The 16,847-nt window shown below is 44.3% G+C and overlaps 1 protein-coding gene across 1 annotated transcript in view; it reads right to left on the minus strand.

Moving 5' to 3' along the window:
• The window catches only part of LOC124722337, a 433,578-nt gene that overhangs the window by 202,184 nt on the left and 214,547 nt on the right, over positions 1–16,847 (minus strand). Inside the window, exon 8 of the mRNA XM_047247512.1 lies at positions 663–800. Within this exon, the coding sequence (XP_047103468.1) occupies positions 663–800 (138 nt within the window). The remainder of the gene's footprint in view (positions 1–662; positions 801–16,847) is intronic.

The raw sequence follows: 16,847 nt of genomic DNA on the forward strand, positions 1-16,847 counted from the left end.
TTGAAGGGTTCTCAGATAGTCGTGTCTTACGACCACTTTCTATCAAAAGCAGACACCGAGCAAAATGTTTCCCTTAAATGGTACAGGTAAGAACGTTGCGTGCTTGGAGAGAGGGAATTTGTGATGACCTTATACAACGTAACCAATCCCCGCCCCCATTACTAATCATCCTTATTGAAGACAGTCATATCAGTAACTGCCCAAGACTATAAGACAGCAAACTGTATAGCGTTTAAATGATAGGCAGCAGTTTATATTTAAACAAAAACAGCTCTTAGGAGTTACACACAACCTATAATTTGATACTGACTCATCTTTCATAATTATAAGAATTATCTTTTACGTGAACGAAGTAATACTAATAATATGCGAGCATTATTCATTCTCTTAATCATTTCCCCACCAAATAATTTTTCTGTTCTCTCTTATTCCAGCATGGTCTGGCAGTGCCTGTTTCTAATGTGTGATTGTTAGTGTTTTACTTTTCAGAACAAAATACATAACCTTAAAAATAGAATAATAGGAAAACGTTGTAGCTATTCGGAGATCCTCAGTGTTAAGAGTTGCGCTCACAGACTGCCGGAGAATGTGAAGTCAGAAATGACACAACGTTAACGTGCCTTACATAGTTACAGTATGAATATGATAGATTGTGTGCTTACCTATGTCAGTTTCACAGTTCTTCCCTGAATAACCAGGTGGGCAGATGCAGTGGTAGTCATTGGTATCATCTTGGCACGTTCCTCCATTGTAGCAAATATTTGACACACATTCGTCAGTTTCTTTCTCGCAGAACTCTCCTGGAAATTGAAATTTGAAACAGCTCTAGAAAACACAGAAGAGAATCACCGTAACGCATCTATGTGCTAGTTTAGTGGCTTCCACCTACAGGCTCGTTCCTGACAGCTGACAAATTGCTGTGCCCAATTACTACAGTTAATGTGATGAAGTAATAGAAGACCGTTGCCCTGCTTGTTCCGGCTCTGCTCAGGTACGTCGTTGACGGGACGTCCATTAGGCACAAAACTTCCATTTTCGAATCAAGTACACAATAATCAATTTCTCACGTAAAGCTGTAGTTCCTGAAACTCACCTTGTAGGAGATAGTCTCTGTCTGTATCTACGAACAACTAGGCTGTTGTCGAGTGTTCAACAAGGAATTCACGAGAACGGCAGCTGCGAAATCTTGGAAATAGCTCGGAAATCGAGGGATCTTTTATGTGAATCAGTGAGATACCATCTGAGATGAAGAGAGTGTAGCACATTTCTAATGCTTCGAACTGTAAGTAGTATGCTATTGAGAGGAGATTCCGCCTTGCAATCGATCACGTGTCTGGAACATGCAAACGGAAGATTGTGTATGCAGGGCGTCGTTTCATGAAAAAACTCTGTAAATACACGAAATCTTAAATAAGATAAGAAGATGAAGGAATGAATTTTTCACTTTGCAGCGGGGTGTGTGCTGGAATGAAACTTCTTGGCAGGTTAATACTGTGTACCCGATTGAGACTCGATATCGGGACTTCTGCTTTTTGCGGGCAAATGCTTTACCGACTGAGCTATTCAAACATATACTCGCGAAATGGAAAGGCCCCGAGATCCACTCTAGTCTGGTACACAGATTTAATCTGGCAGGAAGTTTCATATGAAGATGATTACTAGTCATAATTGACTTCGGTAGTTACAAAAGTTGCTCTTAGTTAACGCTGCTACAGACCAGTCCGTACAGACGAACTACTGCTTTATCAATGCTGTCCCAGTATCCACTTCTTTTGCTGTACACAAGGTTTCAATATACTTCCTACTGTCGATAGTGTATCTCAGTTTTTACGGTGTTCACTCGTCCCTACGGCTACACATACCTAGTATTCAAATGACGTTTAACCGAGAGAACTTGAGAGAATAATACCACTTCTACTCAGCGGCCTGAAAAGATTGTCATTACGTAATACAGTAATTCTGTACAGTAAAGTGGTAATAGGTCATTTTATAGGACGTAAAATTGCCAATTCTTGGACACTGCAAGAATGAGGAATAAGGCGAAACTACGTACCCAGTTCAGATATAATTGGCCTTGTTGACTTTTCAAAAAATAATGGTCCAGTTAGGCACCTACATGACAATGCACACCGAATATTAATTGCTGATAAAGTGATCTTTTGGGCAAAATATGTTTCGAAACCAATCACAGTATTTCATCTCCTGTTTCAGTCGTCTTCGTTTGATGTAAGCAAATAACGTAGCTAGCACAATTTGAATCTTGCTATTTAAGAATGTTAACCCCAGCCTTTTGTGTTTCTTTTTAATAGACTTTAGTAGATATGGTGTAAAACGTCCCATATTATAGAAATGTGGAGACGAACACATTTCTCCCAACGAGAGACCACTTTGTTTTTACCGTCACAGTAGAATGTTTGAATTTTTTGACGGAGCAACCGCTTCATCACTATCAAAGCGATGTCCTCGAAAGTGTTCTTAAGTTATGGAAAGAGTTGAAAAACGGATGTGGCCAAATCAGACTGTATGGAGGATAAACGATGACAGTGAACCTAAGGCGCCGGATTGTTGCAGATGTCACAGTGCTCGTGTGTCGTATGACATTGTCATGCTGAAGGACAGAGTGCTCCATGTACGGACGATCTCTGCGAATTCGCACTTTCAGTTTTCTGAGGGCCTCTCAAGCACTAACATAGTTACGTTACACAACGTCTCGTTACACGTTACTATTCGGACGCCTCTAGCGGCAGAGGGTTGCAACTTGTGTTAGCGAAGCGGGTAATTCGACTGAGTAATATGTATAACATACAGTTTCTCAAACGATTTTGAGAACAGAATAAAAAATTCGGATGCATTATTTTTCAGCACGCCCTCTTATGTATGCATGTATATATGTACACTCCTGGAAATTGAAATAAGAACACCGTGAATTCATTGTCCCAGGAAGGGGAAACTTTATTGACACATTCCTGGGGTCAGATACATCACATGATCACACTTACAGAACCACAGGCACATAGACACAGGCAACAGAGCATGCACAATGTCGGCACTAGTACAGTGTATATCCACCTTTCGCAGCAATGCAGGTTGCTATTCTCCCATGGAGACGATCGTAGAGATGCTGGATGTAGTCCTGTGGAACGGCTTGCCATGCCATTTCCACCTGGCGCCTCAGTTGGACCAGCGTTCGTGCTGGACGTGCAGACCGCGTGAGACGACGCTTCATCCAGTCCCAAACATGCTCAATGGGGGACAGATCCAGAGATCTTGCTGGCCAGGGTAGTTGACTTACACCTTCTAGAGCACGTTGGGTGGCACGGGATACATGCGGAAGTGCATTGTCCTGTTGGAACAGCAAGTTCCCTTGCCGGTCTAGGAATGGTAGAACGATGGGATCGATGACGGTTTGGATGTACCGTGCACTATTCAGTGTCCCCTCGACGATCACCAGTGGGGTACAGCCAGTGTAGGAGATCGCTCCCCACACCATGATGCCGGGTGTTGGCCCTGTGTGCCTCGGTCGTATGCAGTCCTGATTGTGGCGCTCACCTGCATGGCGCCAAACACGCATACGACCATCATTGGCACCAAGGCAGAAGGGACTCTCATCGCTGAAGACGACACGTCTCCATTCGTCCCTCCATTCACGCCTGTCGCGACACCACTGGAGGCGGGCTGCACGATGTTGGGGCGTGAGCGGAAGACGGCCTAACGGTGTGCGGGACCGTAGCCCAGCTTCATGGAGACGGTTGCGAATGGTCCTCGCCGATACCCCAGGAGCAACAGTGTCCCTAATTTGCTGGGAAGTGGCGGTGCGGTCCCCTACGGCACTGCGTAGGATCCTACGGTCTTGGCGTGCATCCGTGCGTCGCTGCGGTCCGGTCCCAGGTCGACGGGCACGTGCACCTTCCGCCGACCACTGGCGACAACATCGATGTACTGTGGAGACCTCACGCCCCACGTGTTGAGCAATTCGGCGGTACGTCCACCCGGCCTCCCGCATGCCCACTGTACGCCCTCGCTCAAAGTCCGTCAACTGCACATACGGTTCACGTCCACGCTGTCGCGGCATGCTACCAGTGTTAAAGACTGCGATGGAGCTCCGTATGCCACGGCAAACTGGCTGACACTGACGGCGGCGGTGCACAAATGCTGCGCAGCTAGCGCCATTCGACGGCCAACACCGCGGTTCCTGGTGTGTCCGCTGTGCCGTGCGTGTGATCATTGCTTGTACAGCCCTCTCGCAGTGTCCGGAGCAAGTATGGTGGGTCTGACACACCGGTGTCAATGTGTTCTTTTTTCCATTTCCAGGAGTGTATATGCGTTCCAGATCTTCCTTTAAACCACTGACTGCTTTCAACCAAACTAGAAACAAATATCTCTTAATGTCTGGAAGGAATCGCTTTTGTATAAGAACCACATGTCTATCAAAGGGGTGGGATGAAGTGAAAAGCAAGTGTGGTCCATGGCGCGTGAATATCCATATTTTATTCTTATAGTATTAAAGAATGAGAGCACTTAGTGACTTGAAACGAATTTTTCACGTAATATCAAACCTTTACGAAACTATCTCGCTGAAATCATGAAAGGAAAAAGGTGTATAGCTTGCTACATTTTCGCTGTTCTTGCAGTGAAACTGTTACATTAGAGATGACGTTTTAATTTGTTGCTTCCTTACTACTCTCTGTATTTGTGCATCATTTTGCTGACAGTAGTGATAAATAAATCTGAGCACACCTGCAAAATTATATCAGATATTTCAGAAAGTATGACCTCATAAACACTGAGATTCGTGACGACTGTCGCATATGGCATGACGTTTAAATTTTTTGCTGCTTTGCTGCTAACTCTACTCGCAACACATTTCGCATACAGTATCCTCATATTTCGCCGAATTTACCTACAAAATTATATCATTGTATGCCACATAGTTCAGGAGATAGGACGTCCGTGAAAGGGAAACCGAATGACGAAATTAGGTGGAGATACAGCTGGAATATGTGTAAAAAAATAATGAGTGAAATATTTTAAATATACCTAACACGCGCATATGCGGGCAATGTTGTAGATAAAAAAAATTCCCCTAAACCCATGGATCGACTTCAGCCAAACTTGGTACAAATATTACTTACTATCAGGAAAAGATACTGTGGGAGGTAAGACCCACCAGTCTATTGGGGATAGGGTGATAGCTTGGTGAGGGAGAGAGAAGGTGGGCGGAAAAGATGGATAAAGAGGGGGAAAGAGCAAATGGACACAGGTAGGTGGGAGGAGCATGTGGACAGACAGAAGGGGAGGAAAAAATGGAGAGAAAATGGGAATAGGTTGAGATGGATGTAGAGAGGAGGGAGGAGGAGATGGACAGAGAGAGAGGAGAGGAGAAGTGGAAAGTGAGAGAGAGGAGGTGGAGATGGACTTAGAAGCAGTGAGTAGGTGAACCTATAGTGGGGGGGGGGGGAGGGAGAGGAGAAAGACTTAGAGAGGGGAAGAAAGTGATGGCCAGGGAGATGGGGGAGGTGTAGATGGACGGAGTGACGGTGGAGGGGTAAAAAAGAAGGGCTGGTGGAGATGGGCAAAGAGGGGGTGAGGTAGGGGAAGAGATGAATTAACAGAAGATAGGAATAGATAAATACACAGACAACGTCGGGTACTCAGTTAGTAGTTGATAAATCGGAGAAGTATTCCAAACATACTTTGTGGGAGCCACTCATGGTCCATGAGTTCCCAAACAATCACGACTTCGAAAAATTTTTCATCCCACACTTGAGATTGCATTGTCATCGAACTTCAACAGAATTCTCAGCTTTCCAAGCCGCTTTTAAAATATCGGTCTCCGTTTTAAGAAAAAATGCGTATCTAATATGTTTATTGGTACATCAGTCACACGAAGATATTAGTATATAGTTATTATATGAAGTCTCTTAAGAGAATAGGTTGGTTGGTTGGTTTTTGGGGAGGAGACCAGACAGTGAGGTCATCGGTCTCATCGGATTAGGGGCGGATGGGGAAGGAAGTCGGCCGTGCCCTTTGAAAGGAACCATCCAGGCATTTGCCTGGAGCGATTTAGGGAAATCACGGAAAACCTAAATGAGGATGGCCGGACGCGGGATTGAACCTTAAGAGAATATCCTACTACAAATTCATATGGTATTTCAGCTGAGCCTGCGAAAATATTATGCTCTTATCAACTATGCATGTTCCTATACAAAATGTTTGAAAATTACAGGTCAGCAGTCAAATATTGATTAGAAGGTACACGTTAATAGACAATAGAAGGAACATTTGGAACACTCCTGAAGGAATGATGAGCTTTAGCGTTTCAGTGGATTCAGTAATGAGCTCAGCAATTTATTGAACACTAAAAATGTGTTGGATACTACGAAGTGTAACATGCAGCCTGTATGTTAGTGTATGCAGTACGTACTGACAGAAACATGAAATTATTTTCGGTTTAATTAAGCGGTATTAACTGAAGGTGTGTCATCATATACCTTACGAAATCTATGGCAGTTAAATATTAATAATAGAAATTAAAATTATTTTGACATGAACATGCACTGAGGTGACATATTTCGTGGCATACTTCCTTCTGTCCGGGGCAGTACAGCAACTCGACGTGGCATGGCCTCAACAACTCGTTGGAAGTCCCCTGCAGAAATACTGAGGCATACTGTCTATAGCCACCCATAATAGCGAAAGTGTTGCCGGTGTAGGATTTTGTGCACGAACTGATCTCTCCATTGTACCATAAATATTCCGTGGGATTCATGTCGATCGAGCTGGGTGGCCATACCATTCGCTCGAATTGTCCAGAATGTTCTTCAAGCCATTCGAGAACAATTGTGGCCCGAACATGGTGCACTGATATCCATAAAAGTTCCATCGTTGAGTAGGTGCAGATGGTTTCTAAGTAGCCGAACGTAACCATTTTCAGTCAATAATAGATTTAGCAGGGCCAAAGGACGCTGTACACTCCATGTCAACACAGCCTGTAACATTTTCCCTGATCAATAATAATCCGCCTGTCATCATTGAGGAAGAGGATGACATACCTTCTGGAGTCACTTAGTTCACATAACTATGTTTCATTTGATAACATTATTTATAAACAAGCCGATGGCCTAGCTATGCGGAATTCTCTCTCAGGCTTTCTCGCCGATGTACTATTTGTAAGCAATCCAGAAAACGGGTATTTTTCTCGTGTATCTGCTTCGAACTCCCAGATCCTTTTTTATAGAGGGTTTGCCGATGACATATTGATAGTTTTTAAAGGCCAAGGAGTTGATACTGACACCCCTTTACTCGATTGTAATAGTTTTCAGAAGAAATTCCGTTTTACCCATAAAGACATGGATCAGCAGGGTGTGCTAAGTTATTTAGATTTATCCCTTCAGTTGGTTAATAATATGATGTGTTTCGATTTTTTGCAGGAAACCTACCACTGGCTCTTCAGTGATTCACGCTACACCAGCCCACCCAAGGCAATATAAGTTAAGCTTTTTCAGGTCGGCGATTGCTCGAATGTTTGAAGTTCCCCTTTCCTTGGAATCTATTGAAAAAGAAATTAGCAACCTTTCGTATATAGCACACGAGAATGGTTGTAGTGCGTCATTGGTCCGTCGTTTATACAACGAGTACCAGGAAGGGGTGGAGCTTAAGACCGCGAGTTCACAACCACAAACGGTTGACAATGATATGCGTTTAGCTATTCCCTTTTTGGGCCTCTTTTGTTATGACTTCGTCAAACTGTTTAGTAATACAAAGGTACAAATTGTGTTCTCTAGAAATGTTGGAACACAGTTCCCTCTTTCTCACAATGAGAAACTTAAGTCTTACCTTCTCGAGATCGGGAGTATATAAAATTAAATGTCTCCATTGTGACGCCCAATGTATCAGCCAAACGGGGAGGTCGCTCATCGTCATTTTTAATGAGTATCTTTTGACAAAAAAAGGATAACTTGAAAAATATTCTCACTTCGCGCAACATTTGAAAACTTCTCGACATCGCGCACCATCCATAAATGATCTCGATATTTTGCATGTTGTACAAAAAGGGAAGAATATTAATACCCGCGAAGAATTAGAAATTTTTAAAAGAGTCTATGTTAAGAGCCCAGGCGTGCTCAACGACGCCGGCCGTTGTGCCCGAGCGGTTCTAGGCGCTTCAGTCCGGAACCGCGATGCTGCTACGGTCGCAGGTTCGAATCCTGCCTCGGGCATGGATGTGTGTGATGTCCTTAGGTTAGTTACGTTTAAGTAGTTCTAAGTCTAGGGGACTGATGACCTCAGATGTTAAGTCCCATATTACTCAGAGCCATTTGAAACAATTTTGCTCAATGACGTTGTAAACATGCCCTGAGTTAAGAGGTAACGTGTGACTTTTGTACGATTTTATTTTTTATATTACTCACATACTCTCTGAGCCAATGTCTCTTAACCCACAATATTAGTTCCTTTATCTCCAACCTCATTTATGTGGTTTTTTTATGTTTGTTCCACTTACCGCTCTTCGTCTTGAAACATATTCTTATTTATTTCCGTAGGTTGATGTGTCCTGTACGTTTTACTGGACGACGTGACACTTTTGATGATTGCAGAGGACGTTCTGTACTCTTGCCAGTCGTCCTCTCTTTTTTTTTATTTTACCTGGTGAGTTTTTATTTAGTTGTGTTCTTTTCAAAACTCAGGTCATGGTTTCGCCGATGTTTTATTTAACCAACAATGTAGCATTATAGCTGAGTCCTGGCTCACAAATTTGTACTGAGGATACTTGTTATTCCCCAGATGTCTGGTAATGCTCCTTTGAGAGTGAAACGCCTCACAACTGTGTCCTTGTGACATGGCGACATGGCGCACTGTCATCCATAAAAATTCCATTCTTGTTTGGGAACATGAAGTACATGCATGGCTGCAAATGGTCTTCAGGTAGCCGCACAGAACCATTTTCAATCAATGATCGATGTAGTTGGGCCAGAGGGCCCAATGCATTGCATGGTAACACAACCTACACCATTATGAAGCCACCACCAGTTTGCACAGTGCCTTTTTGACATTTTGGGCAGATGGCTTCGTCGGATCTGAGCCTCATTCGAAGCCTACCATCTCTTACCAACTGAGATCGGGACTTATCTGACCAGGCCACGGTTTTCCAGTCGTCTAGGGTCCAACCGATATGGTCACGAACCAAAGCGAAGTTGTACTGTTATTAAAAGGTACTCGCGTCTATTGTCTGCTACCATAACCCGTTAACGCCAAATTTCGCCGCACTGTCCTAACCTGTTCGTCGTACTTCCTACATCGATTTATGCGGTTAATTCACTGAGTGTTGCTTGTCTGTTAGCACTGACAACTCTACGCAAACGCCACTGCTCTCGTGCGTTAAGTGAAGGCCGTCGGCCACTGCGTTGTCCGTGATTAGAGGTAACGCCTGAAATTCGACATTCTCGGCACACTCTTGACACTGTGGTTCGCGGAGTACTGAATTTCCTAACAATTTCCGCAATGGAATGTCCCGCGCGTCTAGCTCCAACTACCATTCCGCGTACAAAATCTGTTAATTCTCGTCGCGCGGCCCGAATCACGTCGGAAAGCTTTTCACATGAATCATCTGAGTACAAATGACAGCTTCGCCAATGCACTGTCCTTTTATACCCGTATATGCTACACTGCCACCATGTGTATATGTGGAGATCGCTATTGCACGACTTCACACCTCAGTGTAATATGTAACGTAAATTTGGTTCTCGGTTACGGTTATCCAACAGTACGCCTTCCATACACCTAATTTTCGTACGTTGTGCCTCCAAATGTTGGTTGGTTGGTTTAAAGATTAAAGGGACCAAACTGCAAAGGTCATCGGTCCCTTGTTTCATAAACACACAGAGCATATTGAAACCATCCACCAGTCAGGCTAAGCACTAAAATAAAAATTCCGGGGGAAGAAAAGCCCCAAGGTCAATGGCAAGGCAACATGGAAAATGGAGCACAGCAACAAAAACAACATAGAGAAGAAAGGCAGAAAGAATTAAAACTGTACTGCAGAGGACCGTGGCTGGCTGATCACGAAAATAAAAGGATGAGCCAGCCACTCTACAACACGTTAAAACCTCCAGCCTAAAAGATTAGGGTGGAGTCGAATTACAACACAAAACTAAGTAAAAGATACAGCACAAAAGAGGGTGACGCAATAAAATTAGGTGGACCTATAAAAGCCGCTTGCGCGAATAAAACTTAAAACCCGATCTGCCATAGAGACATTGTCACCTAAAAGAGATGATAAATCACCCAGGTGGTTAAAAGTTCGCCTGAGGGCAGTTAGAATAGGACATTCCAACAACATATGGGCCACCGTCATGTTTGCATCACAGCGACAATGAGGGGGGGGGGGGGGGGTCCTCTCGACGCAGCAGATGACCATGCGTCAGCTAAGAGTGACCAATGCGGAGCCTACAGAGAACAACAGAATACCTGCGAGAGGCCCGCATGGAGGAACGCCGGTCTCCTTTACTCGCCGCAGCTTGTTGGGTGCAGACAGGGTGCGCCATTCGTCTCCCCACATCCCAAAGACCCGACGGCGCAACACCGATCGGAGATTAGTTGCCGGGAGGCCGATCTCCAACGTCAGTTTGCGGGTAGCCTCTTTGGCTAACTTACCGGCGTGTTCGTTTCCCGCTATTCCAACGTGTTCCGGGGTCCATATGAACACCACCTAACGTCCACGCTGTTCAAGAGCGTGAACGGACTCCTGGATGGCAACAACAATGGGATGGCGTGGGTAGCACTGTTCAAGCCTGTAGACTACTGAGAGAGTCACTGCAAATGACGAAGGACTCTCCAGTGCTCGTACGAATACGCTTAAGGGCACGAAAAATGGCTGTTAGCTCTGCGGTGTAAACCTCCGGCAAGGAGCGCTGGTCTACATAGTCCGCATGAGCATAAGCGTACCCCACATGGCCATCAACCATCGAGCCATCGGTATAGATAACCTCCGAGTCACGGGATGCGTCTAGGAGAGCAAGAAATTGGCGGCGCAAGACTGCAGGAGGAACTGAATCTTTTTGCCATCGTGAGAGCTCCAGCCGAAGCTGCGGCCGACGAATACACCAAGGTGGTGTATGTGGGTGGACCTGGAAAGCAGACGGAAGAGGCAAAGACTCGAGTTCACTAAGGAGTGACCAAACACGGATCCCAATTGTATGGCCTGATCGCGGCCGCCGGTGTGGGATATGGACTGCCGCATTAGCGAAAAGGAGACGGTAGTTAGGGTGACGGGGCGAACAACGGACGTGTGCAGCATAGTTGGCTAAGAGTTGCCTCCAAATGTCTCAATCACTTCACGTACTAGGTAGATGACGAAGCAATAGCGATATTATAAAGTTTTGGGAAGAAAATAATACGCCCAGAATATTAATCTGTGCTACAACTGATTACAGGTTATCTGCACATTTGAAGAAAAGGGGAATTATGAAGAAATGATGGTAATGAATATCGTCTGGGAAATAAAAAAAGAAATATGCCTTTTACGGCCCTTCTTAAATTCGACATCTGAACGATTTATTTCAAAACCTTAAACAAAGTCATTTACAACTCTGATTAATAAAGTGTGAACGAATTTAAATGCATTCCGGCCATACATAGATGAGAAAGAAAGACTGAGACAAATGTAGTGACAGAGTTTATACCAAAATTTGGTGCAGTTTGGGACTACCTCTCGTATGCTGCTGCGTGTAGAAAAGGGTTGGCCCAGGAGTGAAGAGCGAGCTAGAGAATAATGGTGTGCGAGACGGATGAGAGGGAATGCAGAGAAATGTGGAAGGGTGGGTGGATGAAACGTGTGCCCTCGAGAGCGAAATTGTGGCACAGGATCGCCTGATACGTTGGGGACCCTCGCGAGCACAGGCATACCGTTTCTTCTGCTTTGGCGTTACTGCGATCGATTTATGGAAATGAGCTGTCTCAGAACTTATTTAGCGGGAAAAAATTGCCATGATTGATTAGGTTCGCTGTCAAGCGAGTGCCGACGGCCTATCCTGTGATGCAGTACCGGAGGTGGCCTCATACAAGAGTGACGCTGCGGTAATCCGCGGTGTGTCGTTAAAATGCACAATTCTCCACTGTAGCAAAGGCAGAGTTCAGAGTGACTTGTATCCGTCTAATAATTGTCAACGTAATTTGAAGTGCAATCCTGTTTGATATCAAAATACAGACTTCACTAGCAACGTTTACAGTACATGGCGGGGAGAGCTACATACCAATACTAATTTTTCTACTTCCTGTCTCACTCGAGAGAGCAGTAACGGAAATGTTGCTGTTTGTATAACCTCCATTACGTTGTGCTTACGAGAAATGCACTATTCATGTCAAGACAAGACGAAATCAAAACAAAAGAAAGTTGTGGCTCAACGTCCTGTCGACGATGAAGCCCTTGGAGACAAAGAGGAAGAAGAAAACCGGTCACTTCACTTTCAAAGCAACTTTTCGGGAAACCCGCTTAATCAGTCCAGTAAGATCATGGGGAACCAAAATCTGAAAGGCTAGAAGAGAATGTGAACACGGCACTTGATAAACGAGAGTCTAGTGCCCTAGCTACTGTGACACCTTGCATACGTGTCTGAAAGTTTATGGACAACGAATTCGAGGTAAAATAGGACAACATGAGATTGTGTTTCTTGTTAGAAGGGGGCAACATAGAAAATTTTTTGAATTCAACAGGAATGAGTGATGCGTTCATAGCTTCGGGCTTTCTGTGACAGAGTTTTTGTTAGAGTACGCGTGTTCGTGTGTAATATCAGAGAATTTTAAAACAGGGGCAACTAAAGCCGAAACAGTTATACATTATTGGTTGACAATTCATACAATGAACAGTTTTTTAAAATAAAGGTGTTAAAAATATAAAATTAAACGGAATGAAATGTCCAATGGTACATTATAGCTGCATTTATTCATCTGACTTACAAACCCACACAACCGGTTTCGCAACTTTTACATTTGCATCAGAAGATGCAACTTAAATGTTATCTCATAGGTTACAGAATGCTGCAGGGTAACAACTGGCGTGGCTAGGTGAGATTTCAGCCATCCTCACTTGATAAAAACCATCGTCAACTGATAAAAAGACCATTGTCAATGATGAGAGTCATGTCTGTGTTAAGTCGCGAACTGCACATTCCGATTAAAAGATGGTCTTTTCGGCCTATTTCAGGGAACTAAATGTCCCTGGTAGATGATATTCCGGAATGTACTGCGCCCTGTAGTGACAAAAGCCATCTCGCTCATATATATTTTCCATCAACATACCAGCTGACAACATAAGCTACGAGCGTCCCTTATATTGTCGAAGCGGATGCTGACACGGTGACGGAAATTGAACTAACACGAGTAACACGGAAAATAAGAAAGCTCGACGCTAGTGCTTTGCTGGTGACTTACGGTCACCCGCTATTAGACCCGGCTCTGTGTATTACAGAAAACTGAACCGGAATACTACTAAATACAATAATGTTGCTAAGATGAAATACTTATTTCTGAATCATTAAAACGTATTTCTGAATTATTAAAACAGTGTAGACGTTAAATAGAGCAGATGACCTTCAAGTGGACCAGCAGTGGAATTAGTCATGAATTTAATGTAAAAAAGCTGCAATAAGCTAACCAACTAATTAGATGATGAGACGCCTAACTTCAGAAATTTAAGAACTCAAAATTGGTCAATTAAGCTCGGTGCCTTAACTCGGTTTCATTATTGAGAGTATTATCAGGGGACTGTCTTATGGACTACTGGCCATTAAAATTGCTACACCACGAAGATGACGTGCTAAAGACGCGAAATTTAACCGACAGGAAGAAGATGCTTTTCAGAGCATTCACACAAGTTTGGCGCCGGTGGCGACACCTAAAACGTGCTGACATGAGGAAAGTTTCCAACCGATTTCTCATAGCCGGCCGAAGTGGCCGTGCGGTTCTAGGCGCTGCAGTCTGGAACCGCGAGACCGCTACTGTCGCAGGTTCGAATCCTGCCTCGGGCATGGATGTGTGTGATGTCCTTAGGTTAGTTAGGTTTAACTAGTTCTCAGTTCTAGGGGACCAATGACCTCAGAAGTTGAGTCCCATAGTGCTCAGAGCCATTTGAACCATTTGAACCGATTTCTCATACACAAACAGCATTTGACCGCCGGCGTTGCCTGGTGAAACGTTGTTGTGATGCCTCGTGTAAGGAGGAGAAATGCGTACCATCACGTTTCCGACTTCGATAAAGGTCGGATTGTAGCCTATCGCGATTGCAGTGTATCGTATCGCGACACTGCTGTTCGCGTTAGTCGAGATCCAATGACTGTTAGCAGAATATGGAATCGGTGGGTTCAGGAGGGCAACACGGAACGCCGTGCTGGAGCCCGACGGCCTCGTATCACTAGCAGTCGAGATGACAGGCATCTTATCCGCATGGCTGTAACAGATCGTGCAGCCACGTCTCGATCCCTGAGTCAACAGATGGGGACGTTTACAAGACAACAACCATCTGCACGAACAGTACGACGACGTTTGCAGCAGCATGGACTATCAGCTCGGAGACCATGGCTGCGGTTACCCTTGACGCTGCGTCACAGACAGGAGCGCCTGCGATGGTGTACTCAACGACGAACCTGGGTGCACGAATGGCAAAACGTCATTTTTTCGAATGAATCCAGGTTCTGTTTACAGCATCATGATGGTCGCATCCGTGTTTGGCGACATCGCGGTGAACGCACATTGGAAGCGTGTATTCGTCATCGCCATACTGGCGTATCACCCGGCGTGATGGTATTGGGTGCCACTGGTTACACGTCTCGGCCACCTCTTGTTCAAATTGACGGCACTTTGAACAGTGCACGTTACATTTCAGATGTGTTACGACCCGTGGCACTACCCGTCATTCGATCCATGCGAAACCCTACATTTCAGCAGGATAATCCACGACCGCATTTTGCTGGTCCTGTACGGGCCTTTCTGGATACAGAAAATGTTCGACTGCTGCCCTGGCCAGCACATTCTCCAGATCTCTCACCGATTGAAAACGTCTGGTCAATGGTGGAAGAGCAACTGGCTCGTCACAATACGCCAGTCACTACTCTTGATGAACTGTGGTACCGTGTTTTTTAAGCCGTATGGGCAGCTGTACCTGTACACGCCATTCAAGCCCCAGGCGTATCAAGGCCGTTATTACGGCCAGAGGTGGTTGTTCTGGGTACTGATTTCTCAGGATCTATGCACCCAAATTGCGTGAAAATGTAATCACATGTCAGTTCTAGTATAATATATTTGTCCAATGTATACCCGTTTATCATCTGCATTTCTTTTTAGTGTAGCAATTTTAATGGCCAGTAGTGTATATATACATCCTCAAGCACATTTAAGACAGCGCTTTCTCTCTTTATGTAGTATATCCAAGTTGTGTAGATTTAAAATAGAATGTTGGTTATCTCATAAATAAGATGTTAGCGCGGATTTAGAACTGCTCACTTTGAGATTTTTTTAAAGCTAATTTCGAAAGCCCTATCCGTTTGCGCACTGTACTTTTGACAACATTCATTACAGGAAATGGATAACTCCTGTGTTCTTAGATGGGTTGGTGAATCACTGTTCTCTGTGTCTGTACATGGAACCTACATTCTGCGGAATGAAAAATGCTGAATTTATGTTATTCTTTTTTAAATGATTATCTATTCTTTCTGGACAGGAGCCATAGTAGGAAACACTGTGGTAGTACTTGTTGCCCTGCTTAACAGATGATAAAATGGTGGAAATCGTGGAGTGGTTACTGTCAGAACTTGTCTCGCTCTATACTTCCTTATCAATACTGTGAACACAATTTGTATCGTAACCATTAGATAGTGCGATAGTTTGTGTAGCTTGGTACTCCCGATCGAAAGTGTGGGGTGTTAGGGGGACCTGATGGAGGCAGTAAAGAAGCGAACGAAAGGCAGCCTTTTTATATTTCATGGGATGATAAGAAGAACGATGGAGTACGTTGTCAGTAGTAGACGGTATCTGGTAAATATCAAAAACCAAAGAACTGTTTCTTAATGTGATTAAGAAATCAAGGTAATGAAGTGTGCCATTAACACTGTGTTCGACTGTAAATGGAATATCAGACTGATGTGAACTCAGATGGCCCACAAGGAAGCCGCAAAAGTCATTGCAGCCTTAATACAGTAAGAGAACGTCATCAACGTAACGAAACCAACCGAGGATTTCTCTATCGCAAGATGGGCATTTTTGCACAAAATCGTGTGCAAACTTGGACTGAATACTGTTTGCCAGGTAGTAAGACAGAGGACAACCCATTGCTAGTCCCTGTTTTTGAATGACAAGAGTCACCAACTTTGAAGTAACTATAATTAAGAATAATTCCTAACGACTTCAACATTTCATTAAATTCGTCGGGTAGACATCTATGGGTACGAAGATTTTCAGCAATAATATTCCGGACTGGGTCCGTAGGTACGTAGGTATATATATTTTTAATATCTAAAGATGCTATGTTGACATCAGTGGGAATGTTCAAGTCATTTAGAATGGAAATTAGATGTGCACGGTTGCGTAACAAAAAACTAGATGGGTGCATCAAGGCACTGTTGGTCTGGATTGTCCCACTCCTCAACGGCGATTCGGTGTGGATCCCTCAGAGTGGTTGGTGGGTCACGTCGTCCATAAACAGCCCTTTTCAATCTGTCCCAGGCATGTTCGATAGGGTTCATGTCTGCAGAACATGCTGGCCACTCTAGTCGAGCGATGTCGTTATCCCGAAGGAAATCATTCACAAGATGTGCACGATGGGGGCGCGAATTGCTGTCCATTAGGACGAATGCCTC

The sequence above is a fragment of the Schistocerca piceifrons genome, chromosome X, assembly GCF_021461385.2.
Source record: "Schistocerca piceifrons isolate TAMUIC-IGC-003096 chromosome X, iqSchPice1.1, whole genome shotgun sequence".
Taxonomy (NCBI): Eukaryota; Metazoa; Arthropoda; class Insecta; order Orthoptera; family Acrididae; genus Schistocerca; species Schistocerca piceifrons.